Source organism: Colobus angolensis, unplaced genomic scaffold, assembly GCF_000951035.1.
Source record: "Colobus angolensis palliatus isolate OR3802 unplaced genomic scaffold, Cang.pa_1.0 Scaffold14, whole genome shotgun sequence".
NCBI classification, from domain to species: Eukaryota; Metazoa; Chordata; class Mammalia; order Primates; family Cercopithecidae; genus Colobus; species Colobus angolensis.
Genome location: NW_012114488.1, coordinates 4,467,933 through 4,494,378, shown reverse-complemented (window position 1 = coordinate 4,494,378; position 26,446 = coordinate 4,467,933). Strand labels below are relative to the sequence as shown.

Sequence of the window (26,446 nt, the reverse complement as noted above, 5' to 3'; positions counted from 1 at the left end):
CCAATCATGATGTTAGATTCATGAAACCTTAGATTATAATGATTTGCTATGAATATTTAATAACCAAAAAGCTTTTTTTATATAATATTGCTTTCACTGATTTTAGGTGAATCTTCCCACACCGGTCTTCAAAGAATTTGTTTTTGCAATAGTTTAAATATTTATCAAATTAATGAATCCATGAATAGGGATGTAATAAAATGAATGTGCCTACTTTCAATATGAATAGAATTGTATGAAGTCAGAAGACACAGAAAACAAACACCTTTGAAAACATTAACAGTAAATTCAAAATAGCAGTCGATACTTATCCCTGTTCTTTTAATGTTTTCCATTCAAAACTTACCTGACCCAATTTTAGCAACACACTCAGCTTTCTCTGAGAGGTAATTTCCATTTAGGTTCTCATCTACCCAGGAAAAGCAATGGAACCCAAGACAGATGTAAGGCACCTGCAGTTTAGAAAATACACATCATAAACTGTTCTTTATTCTACTCCCTGCCAGGCACAAACACTGGCCAATTAGTTTCTGTGTTTTAGTTGAGAGACCAAATGAGAACAAAAGGCCAGGAAAGGTCCTGATTGCTGAAACTGTTAATTTCTACTTGGAGCTTCAGAATTCAGATTCAGGTCACTATTTGGAGCATAGGAGGGCAGTTTTGAATATTTAATTTCCAAATTCACTAAAATGAGAGTTTCTTTTTTTCCTATTGTGTGTGTGTGTGTTTGTTTATGCATGAGAGTTTGTGAGCAAACACTACTTTGCTATCAGGAGGCTGCCAGGATCGCTCTGGACTTCAAGGACAGATGATCTGAAGATACAATTTTGCTACAGAAAATACCAAATAGTAAGCTTCCAATCTTGATATTTCTCTACTTAGGGACACTTAAAAAGTGCAGGCCAAATGAATACAAAATTACCTAAGAGCTAGGGAAGTAGCAGTAGGTAATTGTATAGACTGACGCGAATAACTCTCAGGAATGAATTTTATCCACAATATGCATGAAACACCTTACAGTGACTTAGTTTTAGAAGTAATAATATCAGCACTCACATGAGCATTTTGAAAACAAATGTCTTCTGATATCACCACCAAATACTCTGAAGAAACGACACAAGGCGTCAGACATAGACTCCAGATTGATAATTTCTGTATTTGTTTATAGGTGAATTTTTTATGAAACAAAAGTTTTATAAAACAAAATTTACAGATAAGTGTTTATAAAACAAAATGGTAAGGGAAAATGCTTTGATGTAACTCACTGTCAGACATCTTACTGAATTTATCATTTCTTCAGAATATAGAGCTATATAAATGAACCAAAATCTCAAAGCTTTGCTCTAAATAAGACAGCGAATTGCCTGCAATGGAAAGTTGATATGACAACCATCCCCACACCCCCAAGAGAAGAAGAGCAAAGTGTGTGTCTAGAAACTACCTACAGAAAGAAAAAGAATTAATTTGAGTCACAAATTATTTTCTTTCACTAGCCATAGCATTTGAAAAATTATGGCCATACTGGTATAGCTTATCATGTCTCAAAGCAGAGCTCTGCATGTATAGGTTTTTAACACAAAGACTTGAATTAAAACGAAAGGGAAGAATTTGGGGGACAACATTCAACAGGGGGAATGACCAAAAAATAGCTCTAACTTTTTAATAATCATTTGTTTCAGGTAACATAAGAATATTCAACAACTGACTAGAAAATACTTAGAATACATTTTCTTTAACTAAGAAACAGAGAAATCAGACAGTTACTTTCTACATAGTCTCCAGTGAATAATACAGAGAGTTATATTGAATTAGCTTTAACACTACGCATGCCCATGGAGTAACTCATTACATGTATTCAGTGAACAAGCGAAGGGAACATATTTATTATTTCCTTTTGATGTGACTGAGCAAGATATGTTATGTCTGATATTCTCAAAAGAGAAGGCCAGATCTCTTCTAAATGCAGGCATTTGGTTTTGGTTGATTTTTATATTGGTGAAAGTTTGCAAGGCATCTGCAATTTTTGAGTATTTGTCTGCCTTTAACCTCAGTATTTCTCCATTTGAAAAATGATTACTAAAAAAAATATTTAAAAAGTGTAGGCCAAATGAGTACAGAATTACCTAAGAACTAGGGGATTGGCAGTAGGAAATCTAATAGACACTGAGGTTAATAAAACTCAGGAAGGATTTTATTCACAATTCTAATGAAATAGGCTACAGTGATTTATTTTGAGGGGTGGAGCGTATCTAAATATATATGATGAGTCAATAAATAATGTTATGTCTGTCACGAATTTTGCTGTAAATAAGACGTATTTGGAAATTATTTCAGTATAATAGCATGAAATATTGCACTTGCTACTTTAAAGGTGATCTTTACGAAGAACTGAATGTATATCTTTTTTCCAGTGGGCACATGAAGACAATTCTTCATATAACACATAGATTGAATTCCAAGTAGAAATCTTGATTGGGTAAAGTACATCAAAAATTAAATGAAAGAGGTTGTCCCTATAGAGGTTATAATAGAACTACATGAGTTCACTGTTTTATAAGACTTATAATCTTCTTTTGCATTTAACCAAAAGTAAAGGATATGCAAAAGAAAATTACCAAGGCAAATTAAATGAATGAAGCTTACCAACTGAGAAAGCAATGCCCTGTTTTAAAATATGCATATATAGTCATGCATTGCATACAACATTTCAGTTATTGTTAGAGCTATATAAATTCTATATATATATCATTCTAAAGAAGTGATAAATTCAGTAAAATATCTGACAGTGAGTTACATCAAAGCATTTTCCCTTAACATTTTGTTTTATAAACATTTATCTGTAAATTTTGTTTTATAAAACTTTTGTTTCATAAAAAATTTACCTATAAACAAATACAGAAATTATCAATCTGAAGTCTATGTCTGATGCCTTGTGCCATTTCTTCAGAGTATTTGTGGTGATAAGAGAAGACACTTGTTTCCAAAATGCTCATGTGAGTGCTGATATTATTACTTCTAAAAATAAGTCACTGTAAGGTGTTTCATGCATATTTTGGATAAAATTCATTCCTGAGAGTTATTCGCGTCAGTCTATACAATTATCTACTGCTACTTCTCTAGCTCTTAGGTAATTTTGTATTCATTTGGCCTGCACTTTTTAAGTGTCCCTAAGTAGAGAAATATCAAGATTGGAAGCTTACTATTTGGTACTTTCAGTAGCAAAATTGTATCTTCAGATCATCTGTCTTTGAAGTCCTGAGGGATCCTGGCAGCCTCCTGATAGCAAAGTAGTGTTTGCTCACAACCTCTCATGCATTTCAGTTAATGGTGGATCATATACACAACGGTGGTCTCATAAGGGCTGAAACATTTCTGTGGTATAGTAGGGATAGTATAATCACTACTCATAGTAGTATAATAACATCATAGTGCAATGCATTACTCACATGTTTATGGTGATGCTGGTCTAAATAAACCTCCTTTGTTATCAATTACATAAAATATATCACATACAATTATATACAATACATCATACTTATTAACAATAACAAACAGTTATGTTACTGGCTTATATATTCAGTGTGCTATACTTTTTATCATTACTTTAGAGTATACCCTTTCTACTTATTAAAAAAGATAGTTAACTGTATAACAGCCTCCTGCAAGTCCTTCAGGAAGCATTGTTCCGGCAACCCAGAAGAAGGCACTGTTATTCTAGGAGACGATAGTTCCATGCATCTTATTGGCCCTAAAGACCTTCAGTGGGACAAGATGTGGAAGTGGGAGACAGTGACATTGATTATCCTGATCCTTGCAGGCCTAGGCTAATGTGTCTGTTTGTGTTTTGATTAAAAAAAAAAAAAAAAAAAAAAAGGCTGGCTGGGCGTGGTGGCTCAAGCCTGTAATACTAGTACTTTGGGAGGCTGAGGCGAGAGGATCACTTTAGGCTGGGAGTTGGAGACCAGCCTGACCAACACGGAGAAACCCCATCTCTACTAAAAATACAAAATTAGCCGGGAATGGTGGTACATGCCTGTAATCCCAGCTACTTGGAAGCTGAGGCAGAAGAATCACTTGAACCAGGGAGGTGGAGGTTGCTGTGAGTCACCGAGATCATGCCACTACATTCCAGCCTGGGCAAGAAAAGTGAAACTCCACCTCAAAAAAAAAAAGATTTCGAAAGCAAAAAAGGAAAATAAAGAGGAGAAAGTAGAAAAAAAAAAAAAAACTTACAGAATATAAACCCAAATACAGCTGTATAATATTTTTTGTGGATTAAGATAACTGCTATTACAAAATAGAAACAAGTTTTGAAAATTAAAAAGCTTATAAAGTATAACAAGTTATAATAAGATAAAGGTTAATGCATTATGGATGAAACATAAAATTTTCTTATGAAATGAGTGTAGTCAACATATATGATATTTATAAAGTCTACAGTAGTGGGCAGTAATGTCCTAGGCCTCACAGTTACTCACCACTCACTCACTGACTCACCCAGGTCAACTTCCAGTCTTGCAAGCTCCATTCACGGTATGTGCCCTATACAGGTATACCATTTTTTATCATTTTTACCATCTATTTACTATAGTTTATCCATACTTAGATATGTTTACATACACAAATACCACTGAATTACAGTTCCCTATAGTATTAGTATAGTAACATACTATCCAGATTTTCAGCCTATGAGCAAAAGGCTAGACCACATAGCCTGGGCCCTTAGGAGGCTATATGATGAAGATTTGCGTAGGTATATACTCTATGATGCTCGTACAAGGATAACATTGTCTAACAACACATTTCTCAGAACGTATCCCAGTGGTTAAACAACATCGGATGGTATAAATATATCACAGTAGGTGCAAGAATGAGACCTGATTAATGGGAAGGAGAGCCATGTTCTTTCATCCTTATGGTACCAAAGCAAACATCATCAGGATGGCCAAATTTGGCTTCTTTGCACCCAATAGGAAAATACAGGTTGTAAGTTGCTAGTTACTTAGCCTGTTTCCTAGGGACTGAATTCATTTTAATATGCAAATAATTGATGAAGAGCATTGAAATACTTATTTATCAAATATCCAGTGCTTCATAACTGAAGATTAGGTTCCTATATAGGTATTTCCAGGTTGGTAAGAATTTTTCTTCTTGTGCTTGAATACAATTTTTTGCAGATAGACATCAGAAAAGGGAAATATCGCTGGTCTGAAATCAGGTGTATCTTTAGTGAAATATGGATTAATCTCATCTCGGCACGTTTGAAAGTGTCATTTCATCTTGAATAAAATAGTTTGTTAGCTTTAAAAATTGAATACTTATTTCTAATTGTCTTAAGTAAAATGTAGCCAATAGCACAGAAACATGGGTTTTAATTAGCATAGTATTATTTGTAAGTATCACTGTTACTTCATAAGATCTGTAAAACATTTAGATTTTCATCAATAACACTTTTTAAATTTTACTTAGAGAAAAGAAAGTAAAGCCATTTTACATCAAACATGGTGGAGTTAAATTCACAGATTTCCAAATACATTTTGCTTTTTATTTTTGGATTATAAAACACGTATTCATTGAATATAAATGACCAAAAACACAAGCAGAGAACTGAAAAAATAAACTTCTAAGAGTACTAATAGGATATTTACTATTTACCATTTAGTTTTTTGTTTAATATCTTCTTCTGCTCAATTATTTGTAGAGGCTTGAAGTGATATGGCATACATTATTTTGAATCTCATTTTTTCACTTTGTACTGTCCCATAAACACTTATTCAAAACTATTAATATTCCTCAATCAATTTTAATGATTAATTTTACACATAAATGCATTATCGCATCTTTAATTCTTCTCCTTGTTTAGACTTTACATTGCCTCATATAAAAGTGAGATGCACTTCTTTGGACATACATTTTTTTCTTCACCTTTCTAATTACTTTTTAGGGTACATACGTGATATTGTGATTACCCTTTTAAGACCTGATATTCTAAGAATGGTATAAATTTCAATTTGTTCTTCAAAAACGTCAGGAAAAAATTCACTTATTACCAAATATGGCTAAATAATCATTATGTATTGCCACTATTTTAAATAAGATTTCAGAATAGTTAACTTCAGATGGTGGGATATAAATTAATTGGAAAGAACATGTGTTGTATATTTGTATCTAAATATAAATACACACACAAGTAGGTATATACACACACATATTTAAGGCAGAGCTTTTGAAACATGTCTTATTTTTGTGATTAAAATTAGCGTTAAAAAAGGAAAAAAAAATTTCCTAACTTGAGAAGCTTGAAAGTAGTATTTAAAACACTAACAATGCCAAATGCTGATGGGAATGTGATGCAACAGGAACTCTCATTCATTACTGATGGGAATGCAAAATGGTACAGCCACTTCGGAAGACAGTTGACAGTTTCTGACAAAACTGAAAATACTTGAACTATGTAATTCAACAACTGTGCTTCTTCGTATTTACTCAAAGAAGGTAAATACTTATTTCCATACAAATATCCACATGTGGATATTTGTGATAGCTGTACTTATAATTAACAAAATTTGGAAGCAACCAAGATGTTCTCAATTAGGAGAGTGGATAAAAAACTATGGGACATCTAGATGACGGAATATTATTCAGTGCAGAAAAGAAATGAGATATCAAGCCCTAAAAAGATATGGAGAAACTGTAAAAGGAACTGCTAATTGAAATAAGCCAGTCTGAAAAGGCTACATACTGTGTGACTCCAACTATATGACATTCTGGAAAGGGTAGAACTTTGGAGAGAGTAAAATATCTCTGGTTGCCAGGGGTTAGAGAGGAGAATGATGAGCAGGCAGAGCACAGAGATTTTTTAGGGCAGTGAAACTATTCTATAATGGACTACAATGGTGGATTCCTGTCACACATCTTTCAAACCCACAGAATGTTTAACACAAAGAGTGAAGTTTAATACAAAGAGTGAAGCTTAATATAAACCCTGGACATTGGGTGATACTGATATGATGTGTCAGGGTAGGTGCATCTATTGTGACAATGGATCACGGGTATGGGATGCTGATAGTGGTGTGGACTGTGGTTGTGAGATGGCAGTGAGTATACAGAACATCGCTGTACTCCCCATTCAATATTGCTGCAAAACTAACACTGCTCCAAAAACTAAAGTATATTTCACACCCTTTAAAAAAGTATTTCACTGTCGTTTTAGTTTGCATTTTTAAGATACTACTGAAGTGGAGTCTAAACCATCCCCTGAATCTTGATGGCACTTGTGACTTTCTTTGGCCAGTATAATGCCAGATGTTGAGGCACACCAGTTTTGCATCTAGGCATCTACGGATCTTACATATTTCTATACCTTTTCTTGGAACTTTAAATCTGCTTAAAATGGATAGTGTACTGGAGGATGAAAGACATGAAACTCAATCACTGAAGCCAACAGTGTAATTATTGTCAAATGTACAAATGAGGCCATTTAAACCAGCTAGCCCCAAGAGGAGCAGAAAGTTTACTGCAGACCCATAAAGGAGACCCTGCCAACATCAGCTAAGCCTGCAGGCACTGCCCAATTCACCTACAGATTCCTGAGCTAAATGAACGTTCATTGATGTAAGCCACTGGGATTTGTAATTTTTACGTACCATTCTGGCAATGGATAACTGATACATTCTACCTACTTAAAATGCTGTTATTATACAAAAAGTTGAGCATGCCTATAATTTCATAGACTATTGAAACACTTGTGTAATATATTATTTTTTTATCTGCATGAAGGTCGGCAAAATTATAGAAAGTACCATTACTGTATAATTTTGTTAGAAATTAATATGACATTGATAGGAGATAATGAACCTCAAAAAAAATGTGGCAACAGAGTAGGAAATAATGTTAACAAAGACATTAAACTATTCTCATTGAAAAATTAGTAGAAAAAAATGATTTCGTTTCTCCATAAAAATGTATGAGAAATTATATGTGAATTTATTAAATAATTTTCAAATAAGAGAATATTGCCAGGTAGGAAAATTGCCTTTTGACTCAATGAACTTATGAATAATATCAACAGAAGAATGATTCCTAAGGAGGCGGAACAAATTTGGTCTACGTGTTAGATTATTAAGGATTCACATATTAATTCACTTGTTAACTATGTTAAATTGCAAAAAAAAAAAAAAAAATTAAATATAGAGATAGATACTGGAGTACTTCTTCTTTTTCCTTCTTGACTAACATTAGTATTCTGTTTCTTCAGGTGCCTTTACATACATTTACAAAAGCTGTTGCCGGGCATGGTGGCTCAGGCCTGTAATCCCAGCACTTTGGGAGACCGAGATGGGCGGATCACGAGGTCAGGAGACCGAGACCATCCTGGCTAACACCGTGAAACTGTGTCTCTACTAAAAATACAAAAACAAAAACAACAACAACAAAAATTTAACCGGGCGTGGTGGCGGGCGCCTGTAGTCCCAGCCACTCCGGAGGCTGAGGCAGGAGAATGGCGTGAACCCGGGAAGCGGAGCTTGCAGTGAGCCGAGATCGCGCCACTGCGCTCCAGCCTCCGCGACAGAGCGAGACTCCAAAAAAAAAAAAAAAAAAAAAGGGAAAGCTGTTAGAGTCTAATGTGAATTTTGTTTATTTTATGTGGTGCACTAATTACTTGATAGCTTCTCAGAGAAACATAAAGTGCCAATATTTATTTTAAGTCATCAATCAGGAATGAAACACATCTGCAAATAAACTAATTGAAAAATAGGTTCCATTGATAAAATTGCGACATACTAGGAGCTGGATTAAAATGCATACTATAATAGAGATAGATGCATTTGAAATGTTGTTTGAGCAATTATATTGCTTTGTAAAATCATATATATTGGACAATAATTCACATCAAAAGCAAACACCTCACTTGGTAATGCATACACACGCTCACACCTATGTAGATCACATATAAATGGATATTTAGACTTCATACTTCCTTTCATTGAATTACACTAGTAAGAAAAACCTCATCCATTTATGTAAAGGATTTTAACAAATGTTAGATGCTGTAGCAGTTTAGTTTAAGTCAAGAAAGAATAAACAGATAACAGAGCTAACAGAGGTTTAGCATATTTGAAAATGTCCTAAGCCCAGAAAAAATACAAAATGTTTGATGGAAAAATATGTAAATTGTGAGAAAGCAAATATGGATTCTTTCTATGGCATAATTTGATTACAGAATTTGAAAGACGAGATGAATTACTGTTAAATACTCTTAGAGATGTGTCATGTCCCATTACCAGTGTTTTGGGGAATGGAATGGTTGCCTACCCCAAAACTGCAACTATCAGCAGATATAAAGAGCCCCTAGCACAGAGTAATTATTTGCAAGAGGGCTTTAATGGTGATTTCCCAGAAATATTAAAAAACACTGAAACGGACTGAAAACTAAATCTAATTTTAACACATGGTAGAAATACTTTAGATATGAGGATGAGTTTACTAACTAGCAGTAAAAAGGGCAGTGACGCTATTACTATTCAAAATAATACATTCATAGAAATTCTTTCCCAATAAGATTATTTTTATTAAGATAATATTATCTTTGCTTGGAAACAACAAATAAGACAATATTTCAATTATACTTTTGAAAAGCAAATGCTTACTATTTTTTTTTTTTACAAAATAGCAAAAACAAAAACCCTTCTTAAGATTACTACTTTTATTTCATTTTAAAACTTAAAATTCTCTTTCTAAATGTCCTACTAAAAGAGTCATATTATTTAAGATATACTATATGCTATTACTTGCAAAAATAAGTTTATATGTGGAGATAACACACATATTTCATTAAGTTCAACGTGATTTAATCTATTCTATGTCCTGGCTATTAGGCATCCAGAAGGGAAAATGGTTGTAATTTTCTGGACTTCTGTCACTTCTTATAGATAAAAAAAAAGGCACTGAACTAAAGTTTCCCACCCTCCCCCACTCTAGTCTACTGTACAATATATCAAACCTATCAACTAACAAGTCTGTAATTTCTGTATTTTTTTATTCCACAGCTAATTTTCATAATCCTTCATTTTCTCTGGCAACACTTCCAGTACTCTAATGAACTTCATTTTGCACTTGCTATGTATGATTTTGTGATTTATCTTATGCCACAATTCTTACAGTTTATTTCAGGAAAAAGAACTTATCACTTGGTAGTTGTTTGCACTTGGATAAAAATGACTGAATTTTTCTTTATAAAGTCATGGAAAGGAAATGTACTGCCGGGCTAAGACTAAGCATGAAAGATTTCATCTGAGAGGGACAATTTGTCAGAAAATCTTGAGGAGGTGCATACGGGAGGGTATAATGGAAGCAGTCCTGCAACATTAACGATATCATTCACTCTCATCAATCCTGTAATAAATCCATGCACACCACAGTGAGGGCCAGTGCAGTCTCTGCTGCTGATTCTCACAGGCAGAGCTGTAGCCATGCCCTAGAAGGTGGAGCCCTGTCTCATCTCCAGGGCAAGCGCCATGATGGGTGTCCTGAGGAATGAACTGGGAAAATGGAAATGGCAGCTCAGAAAGGTGGACAAAAACTAAGGGCTTAAATCACCTTCAGAGTGCTTTCTTATCATGGGCAATGAATTACTACTCAGCCAAAAAAGTTTAACCAGTGCAAAGACTAAACTGCAATCATAGGGATAAAATAGCTTTCTGAAAATCATTGTTTCTTTTATAAAGGTGCCATTAATAAGTGCCATGGTGCTATCCAGAAATTAAACCTATGCCCACTCTGTTAAACTCAAAAGTGTAGTCATACTTGGCACTTACAGAACAGTATTAACCATTCTCATTACACCGTAATTATGAGAGATTAGGTACATTCTTCTATTTAATTAATAAAGTTTGAGGGCATTAAAATATCTTTTGCCCAAGTTCAAAATAGAATTCATAAGCGGTAATATGGTATTTATACATGTAATGGTGTTACATGAAAGCACTGAGTTATATCATGTAAAGGAAGTAAACCATTTAACGAAGAATGTTTTATAAAGGAATTTAAATTTAAATTCAGTAGCATTAATACAATGAAATGTGGTGGAATATCTGAAACTATACAGCCCATGCTTTTAATCTTGTTTATCAGTGTGACCTTGGGAAGTTTATTTGATTTCCCTGAGTTTCTGCCTTTTCATCTGCCAAAGGGGATGCAACATTTGCTTTGTGGTGTTATTGTGAAGTCCCATAAAGCCGGGTCTATAACACATGTAATTTTGCTGAAAAAACCACCTGCTAAATAAATATGGGCTCTCTGGCATCTGAAACTTTCCTCTCTTATTTAAAGGTTATAGCCTGACGGTTATAATTCAGGGTATTTTACAAAAGAATTCACAATATAATATCTTAATCAGGTAATAATTTGACAATCTGTTCATTGAAGAAACTCAGAATATTTAGAATCAATACAGAAATTCCAATCTATTATCCAGACCGTTTGTAAGTATTACATTTTCAAGATGTTTCAAAAGAAGATTAGCTCTCCCTGACAAATAAGCTCCCTCATTCCGACAGGCCAGAAAGGTTGCTGACAGGTGATACAGGTTGTCATAATCTGCTTAGTGTCATCAAAATAACGATGATGGTTGACAGCTCAACTGCTCCTCTTAGAAGTTCATGTAAACGCTTTTCATATCTCAGCACTAAATTAGAATTTCGTAAAGAATCTTTTTTATGCCTTCATCAAGGACAGAAGACATTTTTCCTGGCAAAATGTACCATATAGAATAACTTTCATTAGTCACAGCTAATAATGCTTGGAAATAATATTTGTTCTTACACTTTACTGGCACTAAATGAGTGTTTACTCTAAGGTCTGTTTTAAAGAGCTTTTTAAGTGTTCACTCACTTAATGCTTCCAATATCTCCATAAGATCAACATCATTATCACCGTTTGACAGAAGAAGAAATGAAGCCAGAGAGGTTAAAAGCAATCAGCACAAGGTAACCCTGCTAAGAAGCTAGTCCTGGAACCATAATGTGAATCAGCTATTTGCCTCCAAAGCTCATGTCCAAAACCTTCCATCAGGTTAACATCATCAATCTTGTTAATATCATCTGTATTTACAAGATTATAAACTCCTTCACTTATTTGTTAATGCATATTTATTGAGATCCTTTTATGTGTCTAGGTTTTATGCTCTACCTTAATAGAAAGAGTCAGTTTCATTCACATGGTGGATAGAATCTTAGTGAAGATGGAAGAGCAGAATATGGATAAGTCTGATAACGACAGTATATGTTGTTAATTAGTTGTTCGTATATATCAGGTACTTCAGGAATACTTTTATTATTCTAATTCTTTTGATTTCTACATCAGCCTGATGACATAGATCGCACCCATTCTACAGGGGAAGAAACGGAGCCACAGTTTAAATATAGTTTAACCAGTGCACAGTTTAAATAACTTGCACTAGGTAATAGAGCTAATAAATGGGAAAGCCAGGACTTGGATAAAAAGGTTTAGCTCCGGGGTCCACACTTTGAACCACTGCTTAAAGGCTGGTTGGAGACGATTTTAGCAGTACCAGCAACCTAATGAATTCTTGTAATCAACACCCATTTTGCATGAGAAAATACCCCACGGGCAGGGAAGACAGGGTCCTGTTTTATTCCCTGGCTACATAACATTTACGAATATAAAAATGAATTCATTTTATGTTCTTAAATTGTTGCATATAAAAAAATCCTGATTTATTTGTGGGCTTTTGAGAAAAATGAATGCTTACAGGTAAAAGTATGAGGTTCTGAATTTTAAAAAGTTGGAGTCTATGTTCTATTAAAATTCCATGAGAAATGCACACAACAAAACATACACCCCTGATTTCATCCCTGTGAGCTACTTACATAAAATTTCTCCCGTTTTCTAATTTCTGCTGTTACTGACCTTTTTCAGCTTTCATTCAGTAACTGAAAATTAGGTTACAATTAGTGGGGGCTTATTTTGTTTGGTGTATGTGCCTGTGCATGGGTATGTGTATTTTTAAACATCAAAGTGAGTTCAGAAAAATCACAAATATCCTGCATATGAGACCAAATTGGGTCAGCAATCTTCTCAAGAAATTGTTGTACTCTATTGATTTCAACTGTTAAATGAAGAGGTATCTGGGGGGAATTATGTCTGATTTTGCTGGGCAGGCTGAAGCTCCTCTGCAGTTGGTGAGGCTGAAAGTCTTGAAACACAGTTATTTTCTCTTCCTGTTTAAGGCCAGATTACTTTTTCTAGAGGGGTTGTAAAGAAGTGTTAGCACAGAGGCTCTGGTGGTTGGTAGTAATTTACCAGTTAATTGCTGGCTAATGTCGTTTCTTAATTACCAGGGTATCTTGCCTTAAGGTAGAGTAGTATAGAAAATAGTGACTTTAAGTAAAATTCAAGTTTGTGTGTGTGTGTGTGTCCAGAAAAGAAAAGACAGGTCTTACAGTAGTTATTACTGAGGAAGTCAGACAGAGCTAATAATTGGAGCTTCAAAGGACTGTACTTTCACTGAAAAACTATCTTACCAAAGCGCTTTTGGATTCGGAGAGAAACTGTGCTGTTTTTCTTCCTATCAGGGGAAGCTAGCCACCCTGGATGAAAGATGTGAACAGACGAGTAATGCCACTTTGTTCATAGGAGATGAGTACATTCAGCTAAAAAAGGGAACGGATCAGAATCTGAAATGGTTTCCTGAGAAGTGAAAAATTCAAACGTTAAATTTGAAGATCCCTCTACTGAAAGTGAACCTACACTTTTAAAACTTAAAAATAGTCACCGAAAAATAATGTATCACCTACAATGTGCTCAAACAAGATCTCAAGATAAATAAGAACAGCTTCTGCTCCTTAGCGAATTTATACTTCAAAGGGACAAGGAAATGGGGGGAGGTGGATAGAGGAGAAGAGGTACATATTTGGATGAATCATATAATTGTATTTCTAATACAACATAGTAAATCCTATCACAGAGATAAGATACATGAACACAGACATATATGAATACAGACAAATAAAAGAATAAATCTGCCAGAAAAGGCCACATACGTAAGGAAAGAAACAAGTAAATAAGGAAGATTATTATGAGGTAGATAGGTGATCGGATTTGTAGCTAAGGAGGTAACAAGTTAGTTTAGCTGGGAATTAATTGTTAAGTGTTAAGTTGGTAAGGTCAACAAAAGAAACTCCTACAGGTTGCTAGTGGTGGTATAAACTGATACAATCACACTGGGGGAAAAAAGGTGGCATTAAAGGTTAAGATTCCTAGACTTCCTTCTAGATGTTAGAACCCACAGAAACTCTTGTACTTGTGCAAATGTAATGACCAACATTGAACGGAGAAGAATGTTCATAAGATCATTGGTTGTGATAGCAAATTAAACAACAAAAATACACTGGAAATAACTTAGGAGAATAGATTAATAAATGAGATTTGTTCATTCAAAGAAACGTATAGCAGTAAATAAATGAAGTACAGCTACACAAAGAATGATATATGTTATGTGCTAAAAACAATAAAATGGTTGAATTGTATACAAGGAAATATGCATACACATGCATATAAATATAAATATTTAGATTTATGCATTTATTTTATATGATTTATATAAATAATTAATTTATATAAAATTTATATTTATGCATTACACCGGCATATAAATATAAATGATTATGCATATAAATATGCATAAATAAAAGCAGGAAAAGTATTCAGGGTTGTGGTTATCTATATAGAGTTACAAGATATTGGTAAAGTTTGCTTTTTCTTTTGTAGGATGAAATATTTCCTAATAGTTTAAAGGGTCAATGATGACAGTAGGTTGTACTACTGCCATGTGTGGGGTCTAAACGCAGGATCTGCTGAGAATTATGAACCTTGGTGTTCTGAACCCCAAACCGTTTCTTCCCACTTAATAAATACCTTTGCGTAGACCAGAGGAGCATCTCCTGTGCTTATGAGGTCTTAGCCAGCAATAGGAGACCTGGGATTGCTGGTAGTCCTTGCCATCAATTCTTCCCAACTCAAAGCGGCCCTTTAGAAGGACATACCTCATAGTGCCATAAAAAAATTAGCTGCCTCTCAGTGCAGATAATGTCAAATATCATATTCATTCCAAAATTACTTATTTAGGGCTGATTATCTGGCAGGCACGGTCTTCCACCTCAGGAAAAGAGAAGTGGGAAAGATGTCAAAAATCCTGGCCATATAGAGTGTCCATTCCGTCTGGGCAAGGGGAAACACACACTAAACAAGGTAACATAAAAAGAAACTGTCTTGTGATGAACATGCTAGGGAGAGGAGGAAAAAGAAATTAAAAACGAATGAAGCCAGTGTGTATTTCAAGTTTTACCTTTATATAATACTATCCACATCTATCAATTCTAGACAAGACATAAAATGCACTGGGATAAGGACACAGCTTTGATAAACAGAGCTGGCTGGATAAATGCAGATGGAGAAGTTCATTAAAAAATTATCATCTTACAGCTGGGTGCGGTGGCTCATGCCTATAATCCCAGCAGTTTGGGAGGCCGAGTTGGGCAGATCACTTGAAGTCAGGAGTTTGAGACCAGCCTGACCAACATGGTGAAATCTCACCTCTACTAAAATACAAAAATTATTTAGGTGTGGTGGCAGGTGCCTTTAATCCCAGCTACACGGGAGGCTGAAATAGGAGAATCATTTGAACTCGGGAGGCGGAGGTTGCAGTGAGCCGAGATCATGCCACTGCAGTCCAGCCTGGGCAACAGAGTGAGACTCCAGCTCAAGTTTAATATATATATACACATTATATATATATGTATTTTATATATATTCTTATTAGAAGATAAAATGAAGAACTGTGGGAATATCTTATTTTTGGAAGGCACGGTAACTAATGATAGCATACTGCATATATAGTGTAGCCATCTTCATTAGATCCATAATTGCTATGAGAAATGCCACTGGATTAATGATGAAGATAAAAAAATTGAATTGGTGAAAAGAATAATGTAGATATGCGATACTTTATTTAACAAGGTGTTTGAAAGAACACAGGAATTAAGACTCAAAAAATGTATAGTTTATTTTAAAATGTTAGCTTGAAGACAGAAGGGAGAAAAGTAAATATAGTAACTCTCAACTTTAGAAAGGTACACTAAACGGAAACAAATGTTTTCATCCTGCAAAAGAAAAAGCAAACTTTACCAATATCTTGTAACGCTATGTATATAACCACAATTCTGAACACTTTTCCTGCTTTAATTTATATTCCTGTTTAATGCATAAATATAAATTTTATATAAGTTAATTATTTATATAAACAAAATGTGATAGAAAAATAAGAATGACTCTGGTCTGTAGTTATAAAGGGAAAGCTATCTTGAAAGGATTAATATTATTATAAACATATAACTATGGTTATGTAATATACATGATATTTGAAACGAAGAAAAGTGACAACCAAAGAAAGCAAAGTGGTTACATACAGATCTCCCTTACATATTCTGATTATTAGACTTTTTAAAAATGTTATCAAAGATCTATGTGCGTGTACGTGTGCATATGATGTGTATGAGAATATATGGTGGTCTTGGAACATTAAAAATTCCTGTCCAACTGAAATAATGGAATCAGAATACCATGTTTGAAGTTGTATTCAAGGAATTGCTAACAGAACATCATTTAAGAGAGTAGAATGATGGTCAGCAGAGGCTGGGAACGGTAGCGGAGGTGGGGAAAGTGGAGGTAGTAAGTTGGCACAAAAATCTAGTTAGAACAAATAAAATCTAGTATTTGATAGCACAAAAGGTGACTAGAGTCAACAATAATTTACTGTACATTTAAAGATAATGAAAGGAGTATAATTGGATTGTTTGTAACACAGAAGATACATGCTTGAGAAAACAGATACTCCATTTACCCTGATGGGATTATTACACATCATATGTCTTTATCAAAATATCTTATGTACCCTATAGATCTATACCCCTACTATGTACCCACACAAATTAAAAAATAATAAAATTTAAAAGATATTTGAAAATAATAAAACTATACAGTGATTTAATGAGATGATTTGCTTATCACTGAAAGGAGGGTTTAGGCAGATGCCAAGTAACCAAATGGAGAAAATACTGTAAAATGACCTCCTGTAATATATAGATAGTTGTTCTAAAATTTCCCAATTCCTTCTCAATCCAAAATGACGATGACATTCAATTCTTTTCTTGGGATTTTCTTTCAGCCAACTGTCATCCGACTGATCATGCAAGATTTCTTTTCCCAGTTTGTTCAATTAATCAATTGCTTCAATTATTACCCAGGTCTAGGTATTCTTGACTTCTCTCTAAGTCACAGCATTCATTAATTTGCTCTCCCCATTTGCTTAATAAATATTACTTATATTTTCATTCCTTTTTTTTTTTTTTTTTGCTGGCTAGTTACCATATCTAACAGAATTATATCAGCTAGAGGCCGCCAACCCTTAGTTGGTACTTCTGTTCTTAAAATCAGTACTTTATATTTGTAATGATCTTCAATTCTCAAATATAGAACTAATTTACTTAGAATAAGTGTTGAGCCTAGAAAATAATACTGCCTCAGTAGAATGCCTGGATTTGATAGACCTGCTAGGCTAGTCTATCAGCTAAACCACAAAGATGTTACAGTAATCAACCAAATAGCAACTGTTAACATGGAAATGGGTTGTACTGACCTCAACAAATTGAAGTTTTAAAATTTCCCTCTTCTATATATATATATATATATATGAATTTCCCTCTTCAACTAACTGCAGAATTTCAAAAATTTCCCTCTTCAACATATATATATATATATATGAAATAGTATATATATACACACCTGCTCTCCTAGCCAGGAGATTATTTATTTCTATCCTAAGTCTTTCATCCTGTAGCATAGTCATATCCTTTTTTTTTTTTTTTTTTGGTTTTCTACAACCGAGTATCTCAAAAAGCAGAATAATTTTATTTTCTACAAAATGAAAAACACAAATTATTTCCAAAAATACAAGGGCATATCAATCATACACATCATGCACAATATCAGTCATAATGATGGACTTCAACAAACAGCATAAAACATGTTGGCAGCTATCCTTGCTATGCTAAAAATATTGCTATGCTAAAAATATTTTATCAATATTTTGATAAAAATAACATGCCCAGTTTGCTCAAATAAAAGATGTTAACAGCCACAGATTTCCGTGTGTTGGATAGCAATAGTTATAATGAAAGTGAAATACATTTTGTGCGGATCAATAGTACTCCCCAAACAACTGACACATTATTTTCTACTTCTTACTATAGTATGGCAACTACTCTTTGGTATTCTCTGTAGATATGAAAACGAACACAATGCACTAGTTAAAACATAAAATTGGTTTTATTTTACTGCTCTGATGGAAGAGGATTACAAATTATTTAACACCCTTCAAGTATATACAACATAATCTCCAGTATTCTGGATTGCTAAAGTTTGTAACTACATAAGGAATTCTGAATTATTTCTGAACAACTACGAATGACTGCATTGAGCTAGACAGTGTGTTATCTTACAAAGAGTGTGTTACCTTACAGTGTGATTCATTTCTGAAAACTTTATCCGTGTATTTTACTTCAGCTACATGCAAAAAGTTTTTGTGCCTGAAGGAAGGACAGCTTTCCTTCTGATTATAAAAAGGTCAAAATATAATTTTTTAAAAGACATGCCTCAAAGGAAAATGTAAAATAAATAAATGAATAAATACCAACAGTCCTATGGAAACAATCCCTTTTAATTATCTCCAGGACCATGTTGCATTATATTTTACATTCTGGCCAGCTGAGGTTCAAATTAAATAGCTCCATGGGTGACAGGAACCCTGGGGCCCATGAGGATCCTGAGGACACAGGTGACTGTGTCAATGATTTCCCAGGGATGGCTTATCCATCCTTGGTGTCAGCATGGGGCAAAGTATTGGGAGTCTGATGCATGTAGCCATGTAATTACACATTTAAGTATATTTTTCTAATTAATTTCAATATGCCTGAAAAGCCTACAAGACTTGAACCTGAAAATTCCTGGGGTTGAGTCATTGCATGGAATCAATGCTCCCTGAAGTGAGAGACCTGGTCCTATCATTCATGAGCTTTTGAAAGATGCCTTTTGATAGAGAAAATCATATTACTGAAATTTCAAAATTTGAAGAATATGCTTTACCTCTTTTATAATATTAACTTTTAGTTAAAAAACGAGGCTGAAAATGTTTTCAGCAACTGATAGTCTGGTTGCTATTTAAAGTAGCACAAAAGAATGTGCAGGAGCATAAACATTGCTCCTACCATATGATCAATGACCCCTAAAGGACACCCAGACAGTAGGCAGAGAAGGTAGGAGCAGAGCTGAGAACATAAACATGATGGCTAGAGTTGTTGATATTTGTGTCAAAATATTCCCAAATGAGAGGGCAAAGTGAGCCAACTTTTAGACAAAGAAGTGATTCAGATGCATTCCCAGAGAATCTCATAAGTGAGAATGTACCTACTAGCCTTCAATTCAACCTCTAGCCACCCACAAGTGGCCTCATGCCTTGATCCCTGGCCTGGGACACGTATCCATGTCTAGGCAACAGTTAACTATTTTCTAACTCTGCAAAAACATGGACTCCTGCCCAACTTTTCTTTGCCTTTAGTTTCTTATTTGGTGAATACTCTTCAAAATTATAATTTATTGGAAAAAGAAAAATGGAACCATGGCTCATTTCCCTCCACGAGCACATGCTGGTTTATCTTGATGTGCACGGTGACAGTGTTTCTTCTCTGGAAGGTTAGGCCACCTGCCCGCCCAGGCAGGCTCCTTACACACATAATTGTGACGCCTTACAACACAGACTGAAGCTCGGGTCATTTTCTCCTTTGAGATTCTGTTTCTGAGTTAGAATTAGGTGTCAGTGAAGTCAGAAAGAGATGATTCTTGCTAAATCAATACCGAGTGGGGTTTAAAAAACAAACAAACAAACCACAAACAGCCCAGTATAGGAATATCAGTGAAGTTAAATAGCCAGCTTTAGACTCACTCCTGAGGATGCAGAGTTTTAAAGACTAATAGCAGTCTGGTCAGCAAGTGAAAGACAGTTGCTTATATGTGAAGATATCTGAGGTCCCCAAGGAAAGGCAGAATGGTCTAAAAGCAGAGTAGAAAAACTGAAGGCATCAGTCAAAAAATATAAAATGAGCCAAACTGGACTTTGCTGAAGCCACCGAATTTTCCCAGATAACTCATGCTCATAAATTTATTATAAACATTCAGTAAACTGCAGCAAACTTCATTAATACATTATACAATCATTTTGTAATTAGTTATTTTTATAAAAGAGTGATTTAATTTCCAGTTGATCTTCCATTTATGAGGGATGTGCTATGAAAGAATAGGGTCACCATCTGATGGCAATTATAGGCATTAGTCAATGTAGTTCAGGAGAAATTCCAAGCTTTTAGATTCAGTCATGCAGTATGTTACTAGAAAGCAGATATACAGAGATATAGAGGTATATATGTTAAATGAAGTAATTCAAAGGCACATGATTTGTAATATTAATATTAATTTTAATGTGACATATCACTTCTAAAAACAGATTCATTTCTTAAATTTAAAGGCACAGTAAGTAATATTCACACTTACTGATTAAGTGTTCTTTAAACATTCTAATGAATCAATGTGCTATGCTGTCTCGTGATCTAAATTTCCCACACTTAAATGGCAGGTACTAATAGCATATGTGTGTCAGAACTAAACCTACTGAATGTAGTCTTAAAATAAAATATTATTGTTTTTGGGATTTAAAAACACACACCTGTAAATATTGATATGAATAAACTTTGATTAAAAAATTAAAGTAACAGAGGTAGATTGTCTTTGAAACAAGAGCAATAAGATGTAAAATCATAGTGGTACTTACCACAGTGAAATTCATAACTTTCAATATCCATATTGTCATGGCTAAGTTAACTATCATGGTAACCAACAGCAGAAGGACAAAGAAGTATAAGCACCTCTTTCGCCATCCATAAATTCCCACTGGATAAAGTTGTGCATTCTCAGTCCTTGGCAGGTTATTCTGTTGGGTTGCTAGTATGTATTGTTCTCGTGTCATCTGAAAAAGAAAAAAGAAAGTAAGAGAAAGAAGGAAAGAAAAGAAGTATTAAAAAAAAAAGAAACACATGATTTTTCCGAAACAAAAGATACAATGTACCTTAAAATAATTGGCAGTGAGCATTCAAATAACTATTGTTGTGTAATTAAAATGTTATAGAAATCTTCGAATCATTTTCAATATAGTTTTTTAGAGATATTTAATTCATTGTTATATCCACAAGATATACATTATTTCCAGTCAGATTTGTCCCATTTCAACAGTCAGCTTTTCTCTTGGGATGCTCAGGTCTACCTCCAGTTACCAGTAACCAAAGAACTCGACTCATATCCAAGTGACATCGTTTGGATCTGTGTCCCCACCCAAATCTCATGTTGAATTCTAATCACCAATGTTGGAAGTGGTGCCTGGTGAAAGGTGATGAGACCATGGCAGTGAATTTTCCCCTTTGGTGCTGTTCTGGTAATAGAGCTCTCATGCGACTTGGTTGCTTCAGTGGGTGGCACCTCCCCGCTCTCTCTTGGATCTGCTCCTGCCACATAAGATGTGTCTTTTTCCCCTTTGCCTTCCGCAATGATTGTAAGTTTCCTGAGGCCTCCCTAGAAGCAAAAGCCGCTGTGCTTCCTGTAACAGCCTGACGAACTAGGAGCCAATTAAACCTCTTTTCTTTATAAATTACCCAGTCTCAGGTATTTTTTTTTTATACCAGAGCGAGAATAGACGGATACACCAAGCTACTCTTAGACTATGCTTTACCTGTTCTTTGCGGTAGAGATTGACTGTATCACTGGGATTTTCTGTACCTTTCTCTAAAAATGCAGGATACAAATGGTTCAGTATATATGCTTCAGTAAAAATATTAGTATATTTGCAAGAACCTATGGAAAGAAAATTCACATTTGTGTGGGTTCATGTAGACAATAGCTATCGAATTAAAAGTTTTATTTAGAATTGTGTTGGTTATTTTAGTTGTATTTCAATGAGTTATCAGAAAAAAATTAACTCTAAGAACACTGTATATTGTACCATACTATTTCATAATGTAATGAAATTAGAAGTCAGTTCTGAAAAAGTGAAGATGATATTCTTTGATAATGCATAAATTCAGGTTCTAGAGTTAATTCTTTCAATAAGCAAATAATTTTTTTACTGTCTTATGTAACTTAGAAATAACGATAAGAAGACTAAAACAATATGAATAAGGATTGATTATGTCTTAAGTGTACAATTTTCAGAATAACTAATTTATTATCAGAGGGATGGAAACTGATTTTTATAAAATATGATTTTCTATAGGACAATAATTGTTCATTATTATTTCTTTAGGTTTTTCTCAGATTGCTTTTATACTTATTAAATGACTAACCTAACAGAAATACTTCTGAATAAATTATATGCAAATAAAAATATTAATAAGTAATTAAATTATGTTATATAATATAAAATATATGTACTGTAAAATTATCATTATAATGTTCATTGACTCAATCCTACTATAGATAAAATGTTGAGTTTTTTTTTCCATAGGTTTTTGGGAACCAGGTGATATTTGGTTACATGAGTAAGTTCTTTAGTGGTGATGTGTGAGATTTTTTATGCATCCATCACCTGAGCAGTATATACTGAACCCAATTTGTAGCCTTTTTTCTTTCACCCACTTCTCACATTTCCCCCTGAGCGCCCAAAGCCCAATGTATCATTCTTAATCTTTTGCATCCTCACAGCTTGCTCCCACTTATGAGTGAGAACATGCAGTGTTTGGTTTTTCATTCCTAAGTTACTTTTACTTCTTAGAATAATTGTCTCCAATCCTATCCAGGTTGCTGTGAATGCCATTCATTCATTCCTCTTTATGGTTGAGTAGTATTCCACTGTACATATATATACCACAGCTTATTGACTGATGGGCATTTGGGCTGGTTCCATATTTTTGTAATTATGCATTATGCTGCTATAAACATGAAAGTGAAGTGTCTTTTGTGTATAATGACTGCTTTTCCTCTGGGTAGGTACCCAGTAGTGGGATTGCTAGGTCAAATGGTAGTTCTACTTTTAATTATTTAAGGAATCTCCGTGCTGTTTTCCATAATGGTTGTACTAGTTTACATTCCTACCAGTGGTGTAGAAATGTTCCCTTTTGATTGCATCTACACCGATGCCTACTACTTTTTGATTTTTTGATTATGACCATTTTTGAGGTAGTAAGGTGGTATTGCATCACGGTTTTTATTTGTATTTCCACGATCATGAGTGACATTGAGTATTTTTTCGTGTGTTTATTGGTCATTTGTATATCTTTTTTTTAAGAGAATTGTCAATTTATGTCCTTAGCTCACTTTTTCATAGGATTTTTTTTTTCTTGCTACTTTGTTTGAGTTCCTTGTAGATTCTGGATAATAGTCTTTTGTTGGATGTATAGATTGTGAAGATTTTCTCCCACTCTGTGGGTTGTCTCTTTACCTTCTAGAGTGTTCCTTTTTTCATGCAAAAGCTCTTCAGTTTAAGTCCTAGCTGTTATTCTTTTTATTGCATTTGCTTTTGGGCTCTTAGTTATGAAATCCTTGCTTAAGTCAATGTCTGGAAGGGTTTTTCCGATGTTATCTTCTAGAATTTTCATAATTTTGGGTCTTAGATTTAAGTCCTTGATACATCTTGAGTTGATTTTTGTATAAGGTGGGAGATGAGGATCCAGTTTCATTATCCTACACATGGCTTGCCAATTATCCCCACACCATTTCCCTACTTCGTGTTTTTGTATGCTTTGTTGAACACAAATAGACAATCTAAGGTCACACCTCAAGGAACTAGAGAAACAAAAAAAAACCAAACCCAAACCCAGCAGAAGAAAGAAAATAACCAAGATCAGAGCAGAAGTAAATGAAATTGAAACAAACAAACAAAAACACAAAAGATAAATGAAACACAAAGCTGGTTCTTTGAAAAGATAAATTAAATAAATAGACCATTAGCAAGATTAACCAAGAAAAGAATAGCGAAGCTCCAAATAAGCACAATTAGAAATGAAATGGGAGATAACACACTCGACACCACAGAAATACAAAAGATCATTTAAGGCTTCTATGAACACTTTATGTGCATAGACTATAAAACATAGAGGACACAGATCAATTCCCAAAAAGGTACAACCCTCCTATTTTAATTCCAGAAGAATTAGAAACCCTGAACAGACCAATAACAAGCAATGAGATTGAAACTGTAATAAAAAGTTACCAACAAAAAGAGTCCAGGATGAGTGGGATTCACAGTCGAATTCTAACAGATATTAAAGAAGAATTGGTATCAATCCTGTTGACACTATTCCAAAAGACAGAGAAAGAGGGAGCGGGTCACAGTGGCTCACACCTGTAATCCCAGTACTTTTGGAAGCCAAGGCAGGTGGATCACTTGAGGGTAGGAGTTCAAGACCAGCCTGGTTAAAATGGTAAAATCCCATCTCCACCAAAAATACAAAAACTAGTTGGGTGTGGCGGTGGGCACCTATAATTCTAGCTACTTGGGAGGCTAAGGCAGGAGAATTGCTTGAACCTGGAAGGTGGAGGTTGCAGTGAGCAGAGATCGTGCCACTGAACTCCAGCCTGGCCGACAGAATGAGACTCACACTGAAAGAGAGAGAGAGAAAGAGAGAATCTTCCATAAATAATTCTATGGAGCCAGTATCACTCTAATACCAAAACCACAAAAGGACATAACGACAACAAAAAACTACAGACCAATATCCCTGATAAACATAGATGCTAAAATCCTTAACAAAATACTAGCTAACCAAATCCAATGGTACATCAGAAAGAAAATTCACCACAATCAAGTGAGTTTCATACCAGGAATGCAGTGATACGCAAGTCAATAAAAAATGTGATATACCACATAAACAGAATCAAAAACAAAAATCACATAATCATCCCAATAGAGGCAGAAAACACATTTGACAAGATTTGCATCCATTTATGATTAAAACCCTCAACAAAATTGACATAGAAGGGACATACCTCAATGTAATAAAAGCCATCTATGACAAACCCTCAGTCAACATAACAGTGAATGGGGAAAAGTTGAAAACATTCCCTCTGAGAAATGGAACAAGACAAGAAGGCCGACTCTCACCACTCTTCTTCAACACAGTACTAGAAGTCCTAGCCAGAGCAATCAGACAAGAAAAAGAAATAAAGGGCATCCAAATTGGTAAAGAGAAAGTCAAATTGTCACTGTTTGCTGATGATATGATTGTACACCTAGAAAACCCTAAAGACCCCTCCAAAAACCTCCTAGAACTGATTAATGAATTCAGCAAAGTTTCAGTATATGAAATTAATGTACACACATCAGTAGTTCTGCTATACACCAATAGTGACCAAGCTAAGAATCAAATCAAGAACTCAACCCCTGTTACCATAGCTGTAAAAAATAAAATAAAATACTTAGAAATATACCTAACCAAGGAGTTGAAAGACCTTTACAAGAAAATCTACAAAACACTACTGATAGAAATTACAGATGACTCAAACAAATGGAAGCACATCCCATGCTCACGGATGGGTAGAATCAATATTGTGAAAATGACCATACTTACCAAAGAGATATACAAATTCAATGTTGAGAAATTTTTATAAAAATTATTTGGTTTCTCCTCTTTGTGTTTTAATTTCAAAATTACTATAACTTCAAATTGCATTAATGTACGTTAAATCTTATGTCTCCATTTTTTACCATTGAGGCATGTTATGCTTCATACAATAAAAATAGCTGGATAAGCTATTAAAACATCATAATTTTAAATGAATTGGAAATGCTGATAACAGTAGTTGATTCACAGCAAGTTCTCTCATAATGTAAGTGATGTTATTTATTATTATTATTTAAGTTAATATTTATAATTTCCTTAAAACTGGCCATAAAGCTTTATTCCTTAATTAAACTCTGACTTGGTGTAGATGTGAAACCCATTATGTTTATGTAACATAAGTGTTACAACAGATGATAAGTTGCCAAGGAATTGACTTTGCCTGAGGAATTTGGTAGAAATTTCATGGTTCTGACAGTGGTTTTGATAATATAGTAGCGAAAACATAAAAAAAGAATAGGATGAAGAGAATTTGGTTAAGGTGTACAAAATATAGTTCAACAGAAGGAATCAGTTCTAGTATTTCAGCAGAACAACAGGGAAATTATAGTTAACAATAATTCATTGTATATTTCAAAAGGGCTATGTGGGAAGACTTGTAATGTTCCCAACACACATAAAAAATAAATGTTTTAGGTTATGAATATCCTAAT

The 26,446-nt window shown here is 34.3% G+C and overlaps 1 protein-coding gene across 2 annotated transcripts in view; it reads right to left on the bottom strand.

The window, feature by feature from the left end:
• The window catches only part of SGCZ (sarcoglycan, zeta), a 1,174,808-nt gene that overhangs the window by 449,116 nt on the left and 699,246 nt on the right, over window positions 1–26,446 (bottom strand). For both annotated transcript variants that reach the window (XM_011934897.1, XM_011934898.1), the window contains one exon: window positions 20,960–21,154. In XM_011934897.1, the coding sequence (XP_011790287.1) occupies window positions 20,960–21,154 (195 nt within the window). Of the gene's footprint in view, window positions 1–20,959; window positions 21,155–26,446 lie in introns of those variants that run through there.